This window comes from Chiloscyllium plagiosum, unplaced genomic scaffold (assembly GCF_037043375.1).
Source record: "Chiloscyllium plagiosum isolate Xiang-an unplaced genomic scaffold, Cpla_swu_hap1 HiC_scaffold_1, whole genome shotgun sequence".
NCBI lineage: Eukaryota > Metazoa > Chordata > Chondrichthyes > Orectolobiformes > Hemiscylliidae > Chiloscyllium > Chiloscyllium plagiosum.
Genome location: NW_028270139.1, coordinates 38,542,569 through 38,559,264, shown reverse-complemented (window position 1 = coordinate 38,559,264; position 16,696 = coordinate 38,542,569). Strand labels below are relative to the sequence as shown.

The following is a 16,696-nucleotide window of genomic DNA, read 5'->3' as shown; positions in this document are numbered from 1 at the left end:
TGTGGAGGCCAAGCCATTTAATCCAGAGATTGATAGGCTCTTGATTAGTAAGGGGGTCAAGAAGATTAAGTCACAAAGGATTTCTGGTGTGTTACTAAATTGATTACAACACTTGCTTTGACTTAGAAGACAATGGGTTAGTTGTGGAGATGTGCTTTTCTGTCTGGAAGTCTGTGACCAGTGGTGTTCCACAAGGATCAGTGCTGGGGCTTCTGTTGTTTGTAAAATATAAATGATTATGGATGAAAATGTAGGTTTTGTGATTAGTAGATTGGCAGATGGCATGAAAATTAGTGGAGTTATAGACAATGAGGAAGGCTAACAAACAGTGCAGCAGAATATAGATTGGCTGGAATGTTGGGCAGAGAAATGGCAGATGGAGTTTATTATGGACAAGTCATAGAGATGTACAGCATGGAAACACAACCTTCGGTCCAACCCGTCCATGCTAACCAGATATCCCAACCCAATCTAGTCCCCCCTGCCAGCACCCGGCCCATATCCCTCCAAATCATTCTTATTCATATACCCATCCAAATGCCTCTTAAATGTTGCAATTGTACCAGCCTCCACCACTTCCTCTGGCAGTTCATTCCATACACATACCACCCTCTGTGTGAAAACGTTGCCTCATAGGTCTCTTTTATATCTTTCCCCTCTCACCCTAAACCTATGCCCTCTAGTTCTAGACTCCCCAACCCCAGGGAAAAGAATTTGTCTAATTACCCTATCCATGCCCCTCATAATTTTGTAAACCTCTATAAGGTCACCCCTCAGCTTCCGACGGTCCAGGGAAAACAGCCCCAGCCTGTTCAGCCTCTCCCTGTAGCTCAAATCCTCCGACCCTGGCAACATCCTTGTAAATCTTTTCTGAACCCTTTCAAGTTTCCCAACATCTTTCCGAGAGGAAGGAGACCAGAATTGCACGCAATATTCCAACAATGGTTGTGTCGATGGTGATACATTCTGGGAGGTCAAATGCAAGAGGAAAGCATACAATAAATGGTAGGACCTTAAGAACACTTATATATTGTGGGATCTTGGGGTGCAAGTCCATAGCTTCTTGGAAGTGGCAACACAAGTAGGTGAGGTCAGAAAGGCAGTGTATGGCATGCTTGTCTTCTTCAGTCGGGGCACTGAGTATAAAAGTGGCAAGTTATATGGCAGCAGTTTAAAAAAAAACCTTCAGTTAGGCCACATTTGGCCAATTGCGCGCAGTTCTGGTCACCACATTATGAGAGGGATTTGGAGGCTTTGGGGAGGGTGGAAGAGAGGTTGAACAGGATGTTGCCTAGATTGGAGGGTATATTAGCTGTAAGGAAAGGTTGGATATACTGAATTGATTTTGCTATAGCACCACAGGAGAAGTGGCAATCTGACAAAAACATATAGAATTATGCGAGGCTTGTTGGAACTTTTTTCCCCCAGGATGGAAATGTCAAATACAAGGGGGGATAGGTTTAAGGTGACAGGGAAGAAGTTTAAAGGAGATGTGCGAGTCAAGTTTTTTGTTTACACAGAGGGTGGTAGGTGCTTGGAATGTGTGCTGAGGAGAAACGATAAAAGCAGAGATGATAACAATATTTAACAGGCACTTAAATGACACATGAACAGGCAGGGAATAGAGGGCATGGACCATGTGCAGACAAGTGGGATTAGTTTAGATTGGCACCATGGTGGACACAGACATGATGGGCTGTACTGTTCTATGTTCTACATTGAACTGTGCACAATCTCAGAACATCCCAAAGCACTAAACAGCTAACAAACTATTGTTGCCATATGGGAAAACTATACACCAATTTACACAGAATCCTAAAAGCAGTAAGATTAATAACCAAGATTATCAGTGTTTGCTTATGTTCATTGAGACATTAATCCAAGTCAGGACTCTGGTAGAAGTATCTCCTCCCCTTTATTGAAAAGTTCCCTGGGATCTTTGATGCCCAGGTGAGACAGTAGTTGTGTGCTGACATCATTTATCACCTGAAAGACTGCACAAATGCAATGAATTGTCAAAGTAGTTTGTGTGTTCAAGTCTAGGATTGGCTCTTGAAGTGACAATTTTATTGAATGTAGTGCTAAAGCATCTCATAATAAGGAAGGCATATGGAATTTTGACATTTTTGCTAAAGGAATAGAATATAAAAGTTGGGAAATGTTGTTTCAGCTGTACAAAGCAATATTGAGACCACACCTGGAGTATATATACCATTTTGATTCCCTTAAGTAAGGAGGGATGCAGCTTTATTGGGAACAGTTCGGAGGAAGTTCAGATTGCTTCTAAAGGTGAGGGGTTTGTCTTATGAAGGGAGACTGGACAGTTTAGACCTACATTCTCTGGAGGTTAGAAGAAGGGGAGGAGATCTGTATGTAAGTTACCTCACTGAGCTTAAAGGTTACAGCACTGATGTAGAAAGGATGTTTCCTCATGTGAGGTAATCTAGAATGATGGGTCATAGTTTTCGGCAAAGTAGCAGCAGATTTAAAACAGAGATGATGATAAATTACTTCTCTCAAAGGGTCATCAAACTGTGGAATTCACTACCCACAATACAGTGATTGATGAGACATTGAGTAAATTTAAGGAGGGGTTAGACAGATTTTAAATTAATTAAAAAGGGTTATAGAGAGACCGTAGTAAAGTGGAGTTGAGGTCAAGATGAGATCAGTGTGGTACATGCTACTATTGCTGTTAATCAAAGTTGTACAAACTTATTCAAATTAGGATCGTTAATTACCTCAGGGGAATCTTCAGGCAATGAAAAACCTTCATAATCTGTATCCTCAGATTTTGCAGACATTTCTTCTTCCTTCAGTTCACCTATATATTCAACAGTATCAGGTGTCTTCACAAAATGTGTACCTTTCCCTGTCCAAGAAATAAAAAAAACCTTTCCTTTAAAACAATGATACAATGAAGCTTGAGACTCCCCGAGTGCCCTTTCATTTCTGGGAACCACTCAGATTAAATAGATTGATATCACTCCTCTGTTAACTGCACTCCCTCAGTTAACAGATAAACACCTGTTTATCAGAATTACTATTATGCATTTATTTGAATACTTTACCTTCTTCTATATTATAAACCACTTTAGCCAACTAATCGCCTGATAAATGTGAGGCTCTTTACAGGTGTATATATTCTCACCAGGCTCTTTACTTGTATTTTTAAAGTTATAAATGATTTCCACCAAAGCACTAAGTACAGTCAAGCTTCTGACAAGTGTCCATTCAAAACAACACAACTATTACATAATAGGTATTCTGGTAAATACATATAATCGGTTATGACACAATAACATTTTAGAGTGTTGCAAGATCACCGAATTCTGAAGGGAAATGACTGTAGTTCAGTTTTGAACTTTTAATGCTTTGTTAAGCTAAGAGATTTCAGTGGATAACTACAGAGTTTTCTAGTTCCTCCATCACTCTCAGTAACAGAATAGTTCTTGGTTAAAAATAGGACAAACCAAGTGCAGAATAAAATTACATGTTCTCATCCCCACAAATGTGCCTGAACCATAAACTTGTAAGAGCTTTCTGTAATGCATCAGTGCAAATTTTCTGTTTACCACAACAGCTGATTTATGATCTGGACACTCACACAGCAGGTTTATACATAATTAACAACAGAGAAACGGACTCCTAGCTCATAAGAACAGTAGAACTACAAACAGGAGTAGGCCATCCGGCCCTTCGAGCCTGCTCCACTGATCTTTTCATGGCCTCAGCTCCACTTACCCGACCTCACACTGTAACCTTTAATTCCCTTATTGTTCAAAAAAAAATTTAGCTTTAAAAATATTTACTGAAGTAGCGTCAACTACTTCTCTGGGCAGGGAATTCCATAGATTCACAACCCCCTGGGCGAAGAAGTTCCTTCGCAATTCCTAAATGTAATGCTCCTAATTTTGAGGCTATGCCCTGTTGTCCTAGTTTCACCTGCCAGTGGAAACATCTTCTCTACTTCTTTCTTAATCCTATTCCCTTCACAATTTTATATGTTTCTATAAGATGCTCCTTCCTCCTTCTAAATTCCAATGAATGTAGTCCTAGTCTACTCAGTCTCTCCTCATAAGCCAACCCCCTCAACTCCAGAATCAACCTAGTGAACCTCCTCTGCACCGCCTCCAGTGCTAGTACGTCCTTTCTCAAGTAAGGAGACCAACACCGCACAGTATTCTAGGTGTAGTCTCACCAGCACCCTGTACAGCTGCAAAATAACCTCCCTACTGTTAAACTCAATCTCTGTAGCAACGAAGGACAAAATTTCATTTGCCTTCCTAATTACCTGTTGTACCTGCAGACCAATCTTCTATGATTCATGCGCAAGGACACCCAGGTCCCTCTGCATAGCAGCATGCTGCAACTTTTTACCATACAAGTAATAATCATTTTTACTGTTACTCCGACCAAAATGGATGATTTCAAATTTATTACCATTGTATTCCATCTGCCACACCTTTGCCCACTCACTCAAAGTACCTATGTTCCTCTGCAACGTTTCACAGTCCTCTGCATACTTTGCTCTGTCACTCATCTTAGTGTCATCTGCAAAATTGACACACTATACATGGTCCCCAATTCCAAATCATCTATGTAAATTGTGAATAATTGCAGTCCCAACACTGATCCCTGAGGCACTCCACCAGTTACTGATTGCCAAGCAGAACAGCACTCAGTTATCCACTCTTTTACTTCCTGTTAGTCAACCTATCTTCTAACCATGCTAATACTTTACCCCTAACACCATGCATCCTTATCTTATGCAGCAGGCTCTTGTGCAACACTTTGTTGAAGGCCTTTTGGAAATCTAGGTACACCACATCCACTGAGTCCCCATTGTCCACCTTGCTCATAATGTCTTCATAGATTTCCAAAAGATTAGTTAAGCATGACCTGTCCTTCATGAGCCCATGCTGCATCTGCCCAAAGGGACAATTTCTATCTAGTTGCCTTGCTATTTCTTCCTTGATGATAGACTCAAGCATCTTCCCCAGGACAGAGGTTAAGCTAACTGGTCTATAATTCCAAATCTTTTGCCTACTACCCTTTTTGAACAGTGGCATCACATTTGCTGTTTTCCAATCTGCTGGAACTGCCCCAGAGCCAACAAATTTTGGAAAATTAGCACAAGTACACCCGCCATCTCTTTTGATAATCTGGGATGCATTCCATCAGGGCCAGGAGACACGTCTATCCTTAGCTCCATTAGCTTGCCCAACACTACCTCACCAGGATAATGATTGTTTCCAGGTCCTCACCTGCCTTTGTCTCTTTGTCAATTACTGGCATGTCATTAGTATCCTCCACTGTGAAGGCTGACAAAAAATACATGTTCAATGCCTCAGCCATTTCATCATATCCCATGACTAAATGCCCCTTCTCATCCTCTAATGGACCAACATTTAGTTTAACCACTCTTTTTTTGTTTTACATGTTCAAAGAAACTTCTGCTATCTGTCTTTATATTCTGTGCTAGTTTTTTTTCCTGTTCTATTTTACTGTTCTTTTTGTGGTTTTCTGCGCACCTTTAAAGCTTTCCCAATCTTCTAGTTTCCTGCTGATCTTAGCCATATCGTATGCCTTCTCTTTCAATTTGATAGCCCTTCCTTATTTCCTTGGACACCCATGGCAGATTACCCCTTTTCTTACAGTCCTTCCTTTTCACTGGAATATACTTTTGCTGAGTACTTTGAAAAATTGCTTTGTAAGTTCTCCACTGCTTGTCAACTGTCCCACCATAAAGTCTTTGTTTTCAGGCTACTTAGCTAACTTCTTCCTCATCCTATTGTAGTCTCCCTTGTTTAAGCACAGGACTCTGGTATTAGATTTTATCTTCACACTCTCCACCTGTATTCTAAATTCAACCATTCTGTGATCGTTCCTTCCAAGAGGATCCCTAACTATGAGGCCATTAACTATTCCGGTCTCATTTCACAGGACCAGATCTTGGATAGCTTTCTCCTTCACTGGTAAACTATTGCGGTACACTCAACAAACACCTCCTCAAGGCTACCCTGACCAAGCTGGTTCAAACAATCAACATGTAGAAAAAAATCCCTCCATGATAATTGCTCTCCCATTTTTACAAGGATTAGTTATTTCTTTGTTTATTGCCTGCCTCAATGTGATGTTAATATTTGGTGGCCTATAGACTATGCCTATCAGTGACATTATCTTCTAATTTCCACCCAAATGGATTCAAACCTTATTCTCCATAGAACCTATACCATCTCTCAGCACTGCCCTGATGCCGTCCTTGAATATCAGAACTACACCACCTCCCTTACTTTCCTCTCTGCCCTTCCAAATAGTCAGATACCACTGCATATTTAATTCCCAGCTGTGACCATGCTGTAACCATATCTCCATAATGGCTACTAAATCTAATTCATTCATGATGATTTGTGCCAATAACTCACTGATCTTGTTATGAATGCTATGATCATTCAGATAAAGTGCCCTTATGCTCAATGGGACTGTGCTGACTTTTACACTCCAAGTGAGCCTTTTATTCTTTTCACTCTGCCATTATATTTCTTTAAACCCTGTCTCCTTTAGGGATGTACCAGCATACTCCAAAACGGCATCCATCTCATTCCACTTTTCATCTGAATGCTTCAGACAACCATTTTGAATTTACAAGGCCCAATCTCTTCAGTTTTCAATTCCATCCCTCTGCAGTCTGTTTAAACACATTCTGAGAATATTGTCCAGATATATAAATTGCAGGAGCAAGAATTGAATTTTCCAGACTCAGTTGACAGTATGCTGTGCTTGAAGCCATAGCCATACCTGTGTGCTATTACTGCTTTTGGTCTTTTTGCCATTTGCCATACAATTTAATTAAAATTCCAAGTGCTAGTGGTGAACGTGCAAAATACGTGTGTCTAAGCAGGAGGGAAACATTTTATTGGTGAAACTTACCATTACATGGCCATGACTAGTGGGTTATAAAGAACCTCCTGGAGAAAGGAAAGATTCTGGTTCCTGGTTACAACTTTGTTGCCAAAGGCAGTGGCTGTCTACTGTAATATATCCCCTGAATGTTTGCACCTTGTCTATAACCCCAAACCATCACCGCTCCACCTCCCCATAACGCAGGAACCCCAGACTTTCTGGAGCAGGCCATCTGGTCCATTGAGTCAATTCCAACTCAGGGATTCCCTTGTCTCTCAAAACTCAAACTGAATAATTCAATGACTCAGTCTCCACTCTTTTCTGAGGAAAGGAATTCTACATATTAATGAACCTGAGAAAACGTTCTCCATCTTAAAAGAGAGCTGACTTACCCTTTGTGTCTACTAGTTCTAGTCTTCTCCAAAGGAATTTTCCTTCTGGTATGCGTCCCCATCAGGAACAGGCCTAACATGTTCAAACGTTCTACATACGATAAACCCTTCATCTCTGGTATCTTCCTGAAGTGCTTCTAATTTAATAAAATTTTGCTTTTCAATAAGCAGAAGAATGCTACTGGGACTGGAGAGTTTGAACTATACAGAGAGGCTGGATAGGCTGGGAGAACTTTCCCTGGAACATCAGTGGCTGAGAGGTGACCTTTTAGAGGTTTATAAAATCATGAGGGCAATAGAAAGAAAAAATAGCCAAGGTCTTTTCCCCAGGGTAGGCGAGTCCAAATCAAGAACATAGGAAAGTACAGCACTACAGGCCCTTCGGCCCACGATGTTGCGCCAAGGTTAATCTTAACGTAAAATATAGTAACTTAACCTACGCACCCCTCTACTCACCGCTATCCATGTGCATGTCCAGCAGTCGCTTAAATGTCCCTAATGACTCTGCTTCCACCACCACAGATAGCAATGCATTCCATGCATTCACAACTCTCTGCGTAAAGAACCTACCTCTGACGTCTCCTTTATACCTTCTTCCTAATATCTTCAAACAATGACTCCTTATACCAGTCAATCCTGCCCTGGGGAAAAGTCTCTGGCTATTGCCTCTATCTATTCCTCTCATTATCTTGTATGCCTCGATCAGGTCTCCTCGCTTCCTCCTTCTCTCCAGTGAGAAAGGTCCGAGCTTATTCAAACTTTCTTCATACGGCAAGCCATCCAGTCCGGGCAGCATCCTGGTAAACCTCCTTTGCACCCTCTCCAAAGCCTCTGTGTCTTTCCTATAGTAGGGTGACCAGAACTGGACACAATATTCCAAATGTGGTTTCACTAGGGACTTGTAGAGCTGTAGCAAAACCTCGCGGCTCTTAAACTCGATCCCCCTGTTAATGAAAGCCAAAACGCCATATGCTTTCTTAACAACTCTATCCACTTGGGTGGCAACTCTGAGGGATCCCTCTGTTCCTCTGAGACTGCATAGATTTAAGCTGAGAGGGGAAAGAGGGGCAACATTTTCCACACAGAGGGTGCAGCATACATGGAATGAACTGCCAGAGAAAGTGGTAGATGCAGGTACAACATTTAAAAAGACAATTTGACAGGTATGTGAATAGGAAAAGTTTAGAGGGATGTGTGCCAAATGTGGGCAAATGGGACTAGATTAGTTTGGGAAGCCTGTATGAGTTGGATCAAAAGGGACTGTTTCTATGCTGTATGACTCTACGTGTATCTTTGAAGTATAATCACTATGATTATACCCGGTTTCCTCCGGGTGCTCCGGTTTCCTCCCACCATCCAAAGATGTGCAGGTCAGGTGAATTGGCCATACTAAATTGCCTGTAGTGTTAGGTAAGGGGTAAATGTAGGGATATGGGTGGGTTTCGCTTCGGCGGGTCGGTGTGGACTTGTTGGGCCGAAGGGCCTGTTTCCACACTGTAATCTAATCTAATCTAAATGTAGGGACATATGGTATCACAAATAGTGAAGCTATAAATCTTTAAGTAATTGGGCTGAACTGGATGATGGCAGTGGCACATTACAGCCACCTGTCATACAACACATCCAATACAGGAACCAAATACCAGACACAGTGTATACCAGATAAGCAATGGGACACCTCCTGTTTTGCAAAATGAGTGCAGAATTTCACTCATATTCTGTTTTCTCTATTGGTTGAGGGATAAATGAAGTCACCATAGTCCCTGAGGACCATAAGGCTTTTCTTTTAGAAAGGGGCAAGATTGAGAAGGCGGGGCCTTCATGGCAACCTCAGCCAATGCAGATTGAATCCATGCTGTTGGTGTCACTCCACAGCGCAAGCTAGTCATCCAGCCAAGTTAACATTAGGCAAAGAAATATGTTTCCGCTATACTTTCCAACCCTGTCATTCTAAACAGCAAATAGTAGCAAATGTGAGTCCACACGCAAAAGCATAAGCATTCCCAGATAATCCAGTCAATACTGATCAGATAAAACAAATATTCATAATTGATCCAATGGTCAAGATTTAACACTAAGGAATTCAGCGTCCCATGGCAATCCATTGGAAATATGATTTCAGATCAATATGTCAGGGCAATTATAATCCAGATGAAATCCAAAGTGAAGTGAATGGAGGAAATCATTCTGGATCTTTCAGTCTATAGTCCCCTACAAATGGAATGCCAAGCAATTGCAAAGGAGTTGGTAACAAAAACAGTTTTTGCAACATTACTTTCATTAGCCATATAAACAACGATACAGCACAGTTTTAAGTTCAGTTAGCATCAGTTAGTGATCAATTTAATTCAAAATAAACAGACTAGAATTGTGAGAAAAATAACTGACCAACCCTCAACCCCAAGAGGTTACCTGGAGTGTCTTTTGGTGTTGAGTTTGTTGGATTAAAAGAAAAATATTTATTGACTTCCTGCTGAACAACATCACTTAAAGACTTCAGGACTTCAGCTTCTGGGTCAGAGATACCTACAATAAGTAGATGTCAGAAAAAAAGAGATTTAGTAGAGATTGTGGTGAAATAGTACTGGGGCATGCAGCTATTTTACTTTATGGCTACATCATTTACCACATGCCTACTTTGTGCCTTAAATACCCACAGCACCTTTGCAGCACAGCCCGAGGTGCCTGTTTGATCCACTGTGCCAGGTCATAAAGGCAAGTAAAACATTTCTTGGTGGGCCAGAATGTTTAAGCTAACTAGGAAAAGGCTGAAAAGAGGGAGTAGCATACACACTGAGTAAAAGGTAAAGTGACCGCAGTCCTTTCGGACTGCAGGGCTGCTTTCTCTGCAGAGAGAGATGACTGGTAGTGGTTTAATGTGACCAGACCTCCGACAAGGGAAGAGTTTGATAAGGAGAATGCTTCAGGTTAACCTCGCACAGTACAGGAATCAAACCCATGCTGTTGGCATCACTTGCATCACAAACTATTCATCCAACCAAGTGAGGTAACTGACACCTGCTCACACTCAGTTCATACTAAAACACAGGTTGGAAAAATGGGAATATCTTTGCTGCCATTCTCTAATCTCAAAATTGCCATAGATGTGAAGTCTAAAAGATTGTTATGCTTTGGGGGTGTGCGAAATAAAATAAAAGGGGTTACTTAACAATTGCATAGTCCACCTCACAATGGACCTGGGTGATGTAGCTGTTAAAAGATGAAAGGAAGATCCTTGCTGGAAAATTGTTGCAAGAAGTTCGCATTTGAATATAATGGCAGCATCTGTGTTTACAGTGGTTGGACTGCTAGTCTCCAAAGTCCAAGGAAGGTGTTGAAAATTGTAGCCATTTCGTGGAGGTGCCGGTGTTGGACTGGGGTGGAGAAAGTTAAAAATCACAACACCAGGTTATAGTCCAACAGATTTATTTGAAAACACTGGTTTTCGGAGCACAGAATTTATAGCAAAAGAACAGTGTCGTACAATTGATGTGATGTATTGAATAAACCAATTTCACATCAGTTGTATGACACTATGTTCTTTGGTATAAATTCTGTGTCCTATGATCCTGCCCCACTAGCTACCTGATGAAGGAGCAGCGCTCCAAAAGCTAGTACTTTCAAATTAAAATGTTGGACTATAACCTGGTGTGATGTTTAACTTTGAAAATTGTAAACAGTTATGCTTCAAATAGCTAATTTCATTTGAAGATAAGAGAGTAGAGGTCTCAAGGATAACTAGTCAATGTTTCCAACTGGATTCAAAGGACTATGTGATTCATGTTGCAACATAGAGAGGATTGAGAAGAGAAGGATTTCTAAGGTACCCATGAAACTCTCAGACACAGGCAGTCAGTGAGGATCTTGGAGAGAGGGAGCAGTCAGTGGTTGAATGTCTCTATGGACTACCATGAAAAAATGTAGGTGGGGGTTTGGACTTGGAATGATAAAACCTGCTTCATAGGGACTTAAAATGAAGATGGAAGATTAGCTGAGCTTGTCAATAAACACTTATAATGGAAGACATTTCCAGAGTTAACAGGAACCAAGTTGGGAAAGAAACAGTAGTAAACCATTGGGAGCCAAGAACCAATTTGGACTTGGTCTAGGAATATTGATTGACTGGTCAAGGGACAGTGTAAAGTACACTTGTCAAACTAGTTTATTAGCTGTGTTAGAAGTAAAAGGGAATGTTCTGTTGTGTTGTTGAAAATATACATTGTCCAAAATAACAGTGGATAATCATGGTACTTTTAATCTGGTCATTGTAATAAGTCTTAAAATGTGAAATCTTGTTATATAACATTTTCAGTTATGAACTGACAGTTCAATTTAATTTTACCGGTTAACAGTTTCTATAGAGATGGTAAAGTGTTCTGCTGTTTGATTGATTAGGCATCTACAGCACTTTGCCATAATTAGATAAATCGAAAGAAATAAATTACAATCGCTGACCTTCACTGTGGCAGACACAACAAAAAACAGCCATTTGATTGGTTTCTTATTGGGATTCTTAAATATTTGACACGTGTTAGTCAATTGGTTCAAGCAATTATTTGCAACATATTCTTGAAGATAATGCACTGATCGGGTTTAAAGAATTGCATAAAATAAACTCAATGAGACTCAGTTTTTTCATACCTGTATGGTGCTGCACTTTGGAGAAAGAATCTTTAGAATCAGCATCTTTGGTTGTACTTCTCATTTCGCTGGAGGATTTTGCTCTGGAGACAGTTAAATTCACTAATCCTTTGGCTTTGCGGATTGTTGTCACTGCTTTAGTGTGGGACATTCCAACTACACATTCCCCATTTACCTATGATTGAAGATCATAGGTGATGATAAGCAAGTCACAAATGATCACTGCAAATTTTTTGCTATTTAATATGATTACTCCCCACAGTTACTGTCTAAGAGAGAAGAAAGGGAGAAGGAATTGAGATGAAATAAGCACAACAGTATTAGTAAATGCTAATAATTTGAATATCTTACCCCAGACTAAATGCATTATCAATTTGCATATTTACTCTCCATCTGTGCGTTTTCCTTGTTAGCTCTTAAGGCAAAAAAATGAATTGATTTCCAGCTTTTAAAAAATAATTCTGGTAAAACTGTTTGACCTTTATGGGAAGGAGAGGGAGTATAAAACTAGCGAAGTCCTGATACAACTGCAGGACATTTGTACGTTACAATTTTGCCTAAATTTTTGAGAGGAGGTAAATCTTTTAATTAACCAGTTCAGATACATGTCTGGGCCAGGTGGGACTTAAACCCATGCCTGCTGTTTAAGAAGAGGCACACTTGCATTGCAGGCAGTACAGTGAAGAATCAGTAATTGATTCCTGGGCATAAGTGGTTGTGTTTGAGCAGGTTGAGATCATACTTACTGAAGTTGGAAGAATGAGGTGATCTTACAAGATTCTGATGAGTCATGGCAGAATGGATGTCAAGAATGCTTTACCTCTTAGGGAAATATAGAACTAGGGAACAAAGTTTCAAATTAAGGGTTTTCCATTTAAGATGGAGATGAGGAGAAATTTCTTCTCTCTGAGGGTAATCGTTCATTTGGAATTCTTTAATTTCAAGAGCTGAGCAGCTGGATCAGATAAGTATCCTGTCTATCAGAGAGTCAAGGCCAGCATTTACTTCCCTTTCAGAAATGACCTCGAGAAGGGCATGGTGAGCTGCACTCTTGAGCTGCTTCAGTTTGTGAGGTGCAAGAACACCTAAACTACTGTCAGGAAGGGGGGCTTCAGGATTTTGACAGTGAAGCAGTGGCAAAATTCTTTCAGGTCAGGATAGTATGTGGCTTGGGAGGGGAACTTGCAGGTGGTAGGGCTCCCATCCATCTGCTGTCTTTGTCCTGCCAGGGTAGTGTCGCGGGTTTATAAGTAGGCTTGGTGATTTATTGTGGTACATCTTGAACATGGTATGAACTACTGCCACTATATACCACTAGTTGTGATTCAAAGTTTGAACTTGGAAGGTGGTGGATGGAGTGCTGATTGAGCAGACTGCGTTATTGTGGATAGTGTTGAATTTCTTGATCATTGGAACTGCACTCATTCAGACAAGTGGAGAGTATTCCATCAAACTCCTGACTTGTGCCTTGGAGATGGCAGACAGGGAGACAGGCGCTCATGACTGCACAATGATTAGCATCATTTATGAGCCTTTAGATACTGAAACAGTTCATGTCCATTCGTCATGTAGCAAGTCCTGGATAAAATGCAGGTTGAGTCTAATAAATTGCAAATAACATATGTAACATACATGCCAGGCAATGACCATCACCCTTTGACATTTAATGTCATGACCAGCACTGAATCACCCACAGGCAGAGTCCTATGTTTACCAGTGACCAGCCACATGGCATCAGGTCAGAGGCCAGGAATCGAGCAACAAATAAGGTCAGAAATAGGGATGTTGACTGATGATTGATCAACTCCAGCACCATTTGCAATGACTCAGATATCAAAGCAGTCTATGTCTAAATGTAAGAGCTGGATGTTGAGCTTGTGTTGACAAGTGACCACATTCATGCCACAAGTGTGTCTGGCAATGATCATGTCGCACAAGAGAGAATCAAACCTCTGTCGTTTGACAGTTACCAACATCATCATCACTGAATAACCTACCATGGGGTTATCATTGACCAGAATCTGAATTGGTCGAGCCATGGAAATAATATGGCCATCAGGTCAGAGGCAGATCAGACGCATGGAGTACGAACAGGCAGAGAGTAATTCACCACATGACTCTCTAAAAACTGTCCACCATCTGTAAGGCACAAGCCAGGAATGTGATGGAATACTCTTAGTTTACTTGGTTGAGTGCAGCTCCAACAGCACAAAAGAAGCTTGGCACTATCCAGGACAAAGCAACCCCTTGATTCACTTTTTACCGCCAATGGACAGTAGCAGCAGCGTGCAATGCAGTAAGGTGTCGTTGTCATCACCATCATCGGTGGTCCCTCACAGACCAGGATGACTCTCTTCCACTCTCTGAGTGAATCCGTAGGTGATTGTACAAACCTATGTGCCTACCATAGGCTCTGTTACACTTGGGGCGGGTGGTGGTCATGGGAAGGGGTGGGTGGGGCATTGGTGTGGCAGCGTGCTCCATTTGCCTGGCTTCCATTTTTTCCCTGGCGGCAAGTCTTGAGGTGATCGGCCCCTTCCTGGATGCTCATTCTTCACTTTCGACGGTCTTGGGCCAGTGATTCCCAAGTATCTGTGCGAATACCACAATTCACCAGTGAGGCCTTGGAGGGATCACTGAAGCGCTTCCTCTGTCCACCTGGGGCTCGGCCACCATTTCGGAGCTGGGAATATAGCGCCTGCTTGGGGAGTCTTGTGTCAGTCATGCGGACGACATGCCCAGCCCAGTGCAGCCGATCAAAAGTGGTCAGTGCTGCGATGCTGGGGATGTTGGTCTGGTCGAGAACGCTGATGTTGCTGCATCTTTCTTACCAGCAGATTTGCAGGATATTGCACAGGCAGCTTTGGTGGCACTGCTCCAGTGCCTTGAGGAGTCTGCTGTAGATATTTCATGTCTCAGAGTCATATAGAAGGGCGGGAACCACCGCAGCTCTGTAAACCATGATCATGATATTGGACCTGATGTCATTGTCTTCAAAACCCCTTTTCCTCAGCTGGCTGAAGGCGATGCTGGATCTCTTCAACAATAGCTGCTTTGGTCGACAGAATACTTCTGGGGTACTGGAAGTGGTCAATGTTCTCCAAAGCTTTCCAGTGGACCTTGATGATTGGGGGTTTGCTCCACAATGCCAAGCTAGGGTTGGTGGAGGCCTGTCATCTTGCAGATGTTTTGGGTGAGACCCATGCTCTCAGATGCCTCCGTAAAAGTGCTTTCAATGGTTCTCGGAGGCTTCACATACACAAGTATCATCTGCATACTGCAGTTCAATGACACTAGTTGGGGTGACTTTGGTTTTGGCTTGAAGTTGGTGGAGGTTGTATAATGTCCCACAGGTTCTGTAAGTTAGCTCCACTCCAGTGGGGAGCTTGGTGGTGGTGAGGTGGAGCATTGCAGCGAGGTAGATCAAGAGCAGTGTTGCGCCGATGACATAGCCTTGCTTGATACAGGTCTAAGTAGGGAACTGGTTGGTGATGGAACGATTTGTCATTACCATGACTTGCATTTCATCATGGAGCAGGCGAATGAGTGTACAAGGTGTACAAGATGCAAATTCACCAAGAATCTATTGACAGTACCATCCAGCCCCACGAATACTATCATCTGTAAAGGCAAGGGCAGCAGAGGCATGGGAACATCCCATCTGCAAACTCCCTCCAACCTACACATCACTTCAAAACATACTGGCATTCCTTCACTGTCATTGGATCAAAATTATGGAACTCCCTTTCTAACAGAAATAGGTGCCACTACACCAAATGGCTTGCAGTGGTTCAAGGAAGCAGTTCACCACACATTCTCATGGTCAGTTAGGGATGGTAAACAATGCTGGTCCAGTCAGCAAAGCATACATTCCCTGAATGAATGAATGAATGAATGAAAGACAATCAAGAACAAAGGTTTAAAAATTTAAAAAAAAAGAGAAATTTACTTCTTTCACAATGTGAAAAAGAGAATAGAACCAATGTAGTGTGGGTAACAGGAGCACCTATCACAATCACTTGCATGGAGGATATGCCACTATTACCAATCTCAGAATTTGTAACTTATACTTTTGTCAGTACGCTGCTACAAGGAACTGGTGTGATATGATTTAGTTCTGAATAACAAGCATGGAGGGCCTAAAAGTACAGGAATATTTGGGATGTTGTAGTTCTGTACTATTCAAAAATAGAAAAAGGAAAAAAAATCATAATGAGGTAAAGATGGACCTTTTCCAGATTAAATGAAAGAAAATTGGCAATATCGGGCTCTTGCAGGCGGCACGGTGGCACAGTGGTTAGCACTGCTGCCTCACAGCGCCTGAGACCCGGGTTCAATTCCCGCCTCAGGCGACTGACTGTGTGGAGTTTGCACGTTCTCCCTGTGTCTGCGTGAGTTTCCTCCGGGTGTTCCGGTTTCCTCCCACAGTCCAAAGATGTGCAGGTTAGGTAAATTGGTCATGCTAAATTGCCCGTAGTGTTAGGTAAGGGGTAAATGTAGGGGCATGGGTGGGTTCCGCTTCGGCGGGTCGGTGTGGATTTGTTGGGCCGAAGGGCCTGTTTCCACGCTGTAATGTAATCTAATCTAATAGAATTATAAATCAGTGACAGGAAATAACTGAACTAGAGGTGAAAAGTATACTCAAGCCACAGGAAAGTCCATCAAAAGCTGGACTGCAAGAATCAAAAAGCAAATTTGATTACCTTTGAATTTAAAATCAATTATTTAACAGCCATCCAAGGAGTTCACACATCCTC

The 16,696-nt window shown here is 41.8% G+C and overlaps 1 protein-coding gene across 8 annotated transcripts in view; it reads right to left on the bottom strand.

The window, feature by feature from the left end:
- ptpn13 (protein tyrosine phosphatase non-receptor type 13) overlaps window positions 1-16,696 on the bottom strand; it is a 265,898-nt gene that overhangs the window by 30,327 nt on the left and 218,875 nt on the right. For all 8 annotated transcript variants that reach the window (XM_043695917.2, XM_087985860.1, XM_087985855.1 and 5 more), the window contains 3 exons: window positions 11,940-12,114; window positions 9,711-9,824; window positions 2,742-2,872 (listed from right to left, as the gene is read on the bottom strand). In XM_043695917.2, coding sequence (XP_043551852.2) covers window positions 2,742-2,872; window positions 9,711-9,824; window positions 11,940-12,114 — 420 coding nt within the window. The remainder of the gene's footprint in view (window positions 1-2,741; window positions 2,873-9,710; window positions 9,825-11,939; window positions 12,115-16,696) is intronic.